Source organism: Myotis davidii, unplaced genomic scaffold (genome assembly GCF_000327345.1).
Source record: "Myotis davidii unplaced genomic scaffold, ASM32734v1 scaffold1521, whole genome shotgun sequence".
NCBI lineage: Eukaryota > Metazoa > Chordata > Mammalia > Chiroptera > Vespertilionidae > Myotis > Myotis davidii.
In genome coordinates, this window is record NW_006291034.1 from 270,005 (window position 1) to 273,547 (window position 3,543).

Consider the following 3,543-nt stretch of genomic DNA (forward strand, 5'->3'; position numbering starts at 1 on the left):
GGGACCTGCGGGTGTGGGTGCAGGGGCACCATCCCGAGACCGGGGCGCAGGCGGTGGCTGTGCTGGAGGATCTGGAGAGGGAGCTCGATGAGCCGCCGGAGCCGGTGGCGAGGGAGTGGCCGGCAGAGGTCAGAGCAGCCCAGCAAAGGGCATTGGAAAGAACACCCCGGGTTGTTTGATGTGAGATTCTAGGGAAGAACAGACTTGGGGAGGGCGCAGTAAGAGAGACACCAGACTGAATCTGTGGGTGTGGAAGGCTGAGGTCAGTGAGAAGCTACAGGAAGGCAAGTGCGCATCAGAAGAAAACAATTTTCTAACGTTCGTAGCCACATGTAGGCTTGGCTACCTTGTAATGAAAAAAATACCACTTTTTCATTGGAGTACTCAACTTGGGGTTAGTAGATATCAGGGGCATGACAGAACAGCGTCATCAAACAAATATAATGTGAGCCACATTCAAGCAAAAAGTGAAACTGTGGTATATTTTATTCATCACAGAATATGTAGTCAAGATAATAGTGAACTGTTTTTTGTATTGTGTTCGAAATTTGGTGTTTATTATACACTTTGCAGATTTCAGTTCTTACTAGCCCTGTTTCAAGTGTTCTGTAAACACATTTTGCTCGTGGCTGTGACACCCGACAAGTGATAGGAGAAACACCCCATTGGGTGGGAGTTGGACTCGATGGCTTTTAAGGTGCCTTCCATGTTGCAGGACTGAAAACCCTGGGCTTCAGCAGGTCACTGTGAGAAGGCACACTGACTGTCACTCTGTGTGCAGAACAGTAGAGATTAGCCCAGAGAGTTCCCTTATTTTTTAGTCATTATTCCCACTTGCAGCTTAACAAGAATTTGTCCCTTTTTCTATATCCGTAGTCTTTGGCAGATGCTACTTTTGATCTCTTCTCTGAAGTTCTTTCACAAAATTTACCTTACAAGTTCAGCCATGCTTCATTGTTCCTAGGTCCTGGCCAAGTCAGAAATACAGGAGACACTTCTGGACAAGTTGGCCCCCTTGGGACAGCTACATGAGTCCCTGGCTGTCCAGCTCTCCCTTGAGAAGATCCAGCAGGAGCCCCAAAGGAATGGTAAGGAGCCAGTTTTCTGTGTGAGGGCGGAGGTGCCTCCTTAGTTAGAGGCGCTTTCTCACTGTCACCTCTCCAGCTGTTCCTCCTGTGGGAGATTATATCCACCTTCCCACCCTTGCCCTATCCTGGGAAGAATTATGCTTTATCTTTTCATTAGATTTAAAAGCTGTTATTTGCCCTAACAGATTGAGGATGAGACTTAAATATTCAGCCTAATATCTTATACTTTTATCTGATATCTGATGATTCTAGGTTTAAACTACCTTAAATTTCCATTTTGAGCAGGGGATTTTGTGTGACACCCTGTATTAGTCTGCTAGGGCTCCCAGAATGGAATTCCACAGACTGGGGGCTTAGGCAACGGAAATGTGTTTTCTCACAGTTCTAGAAGCTGGGAGGTCCACGACCAAGGTGCCACCAGAGCTGTTTTGGGGTGAAGCCTCTTAAGTGTCCTCCCTCTGCTGGTGTCCTCCCTCTTCTTAGACCTGTTGGGTCAGGGCCCCTTCCTGATGACCTCATTTATCCTTAATTGCCTGTTTAAAGGCCCTTTTTCTAAATACAGTCCAAGTGGATTGAATTGGGGCATATGAATTGGGTCAGGACAGTTAATCTGTAATGCACCCCCATGCTGGAAGGATGGGGGAGAGAGCAAAAGTCATCACAGCAGGCTTTTTGTTTGTGTCTCTGTAAGTAAGGTTGGCAGGACTGCGGTTGTGGTTTGCTCCCCATCCTGCTGATCATAGCACTAATTAAAAGCAGGTGTGTAGTGTATCCTCAGGTCACACTGGAAAACACACAAGTTTTACCTACTTTCTCCAAACTTTCCTCACTACTTTAAATTTCACCAGTGTGGTTCTCTCATTGTCTAGGGTCCCTGCCAGGTGGTTTGTCAAATCTGAGAAGTTATTTTAAGTAAGATATTTCTGCTTGGTATCTGGAAGACACAAAATTCACCTAAATGTAATTTAAAGGAGTCTGTTGGTGCTTTGAAGTGGAGTGTTGGTTATTGGTGGGCTTTAGAGGTGAGATTGAGACCCCTGTCCTCTTCACTCCTCTGTCATTGAATATTTGTTGAGCATCAGCTCTATGCCAGGTACCATGAGGTAAGGAATAAAAGTTAAGACACTTGAATCCTTCCGGAAGCTCTCTCCATGGCAGGCCTGCGAGGCACCAGTTTGCATGAGCCGAGATGGGGAACATTCTAGGCTGAGAGAGCAGTTGGGGGAAGAAGTATAAGAGCATCACACATGCTAAGAGCAGCTGCTCTGAGTCTGATTGTGACGGAGAATTTTGTGTGAGGAGCATCAAGGCCAGTGTTGAAGATTCCTGAACACTATACTAGGGAACCCGAACTTCATCCCATCAGCTGGGGGGCTCTCATAGAATTGTAAGTAGAGAAGTGGGTGACACAGAAATCACTGTCCATGATTTCATTTTTTAAAAATTACATAGAAAAAGATTGGAAGGATTACGTGTAAATGTAGACAAAGGTTATTTCTAGATAATGAAATCATAGATGACGTATTTTATAAAATCTGTAAGTGAAATAACAGCAATAGCAGAGAGAAACGATGTTTAAATCAGGGGGTTGGGGAGACCACTCTCAATATAGAGGATGGTCAACTAGAGCAGGAATAAGGCTGGAGAGAGGAAAGGAGAAAATCAAGAGATATTGACTTATTGTAGAATTAACAGATCTGATTGGTTGTGGGGATAGGGTATCAGATAATGTTGTCAGTGACAGGAAAATCAGAAGGGGATGTATAGGCAGACCTTGTTTATAGCGCTTAGCTTTATTGCGTTTCACAGATGTGTTTTCCATGAATGGAAGGCACAACCCCCCACCATCCAAAAGGTTACAACTTGCTTTATTGCGATCATGACTTTATGGTGGTAGTATGGAAACTAAACTCAATATCTCTGATGTCTGCCTGTATCTATGTGAAGAGGAGCTGGCGTGAGTTCAGTTTTTATACGTGTGAATTTTCGTTGCTTGTGAAACATCCAAGTGGAGAAAACCCAGCAGGCAGTGCAGTTTAAAATGTTCTGTATCTGGGAGGAAGGTGTGGGAGAAGGTGGAGATGTGGGAGTCATCTTGGGTAGATGACAAGAAGACATGGGTGTAGGCAAGATTGACCAGGAGGAACATATAAAGAGAACCCCATGACCAGCCGGTGTGGCTCAGTGGTTGAGTGTTGACCTAGGAACCAGGAGGTCACAGTTCGATTCCCAGTCAGGGCACATGCCAGGTTATGGGCTTGACCCCCAATGAGGGGTGTGCAAGAAACAGTCGTTCAATTATTCTCTCTCATCTTTGATGTTTCCATCTCTCTCTCTCTCTCTGTCTTCCTCTCTGAAATCAATAAATATTTATCTTTAAGAAACTGTAACATGCACACAAATCCCTGGAGATCTTATTAAAATTTAGATTCTGACGCAGGAGCTCTGAGGTGTG

The 3,543-nt window shown here is 44.9% G+C and overlaps 2 protein-coding genes across 3 annotated transcripts in view; both read left to right on the forward strand.

Annotated features, from left to right (window-relative positions):
- Positions 1-3,543, forward strand: part of LOC102766637 — a 35,404-nt gene that overhangs the window by 18,169 nt on the left and 13,692 nt on the right. The window contains exons 5-6 of the mRNA XM_015564324.1: positions 24-128; positions 965-1,088. Coding sequence (XP_015419810.1) covers positions 24-128; positions 965-1,088 — 229 coding nt within the window. The remainder of the gene's footprint in view (positions 1-23; positions 129-964; positions 1,089-3,543) is intronic.
- LOC102769618 (zinc finger and SCAN domain-containing protein 16) overlaps positions 7-3,543 on the forward strand; it is a 10,136-nt gene continuing 6,599 nt past the window's right edge. For both annotated transcript variants that reach the window (XM_015564321.1, XM_015564320.1), the window contains exons 1-2: positions 7-180; positions 965-1,088. In XM_015564321.1, coding sequence (XP_015419807.1) covers positions 88-180; positions 965-1,088 — 217 coding nt within the window. In that variant the 5' untranslated portion in view covers positions 7-87. The remainder of the gene's footprint in view (positions 181-964; positions 1,089-3,543) is intronic.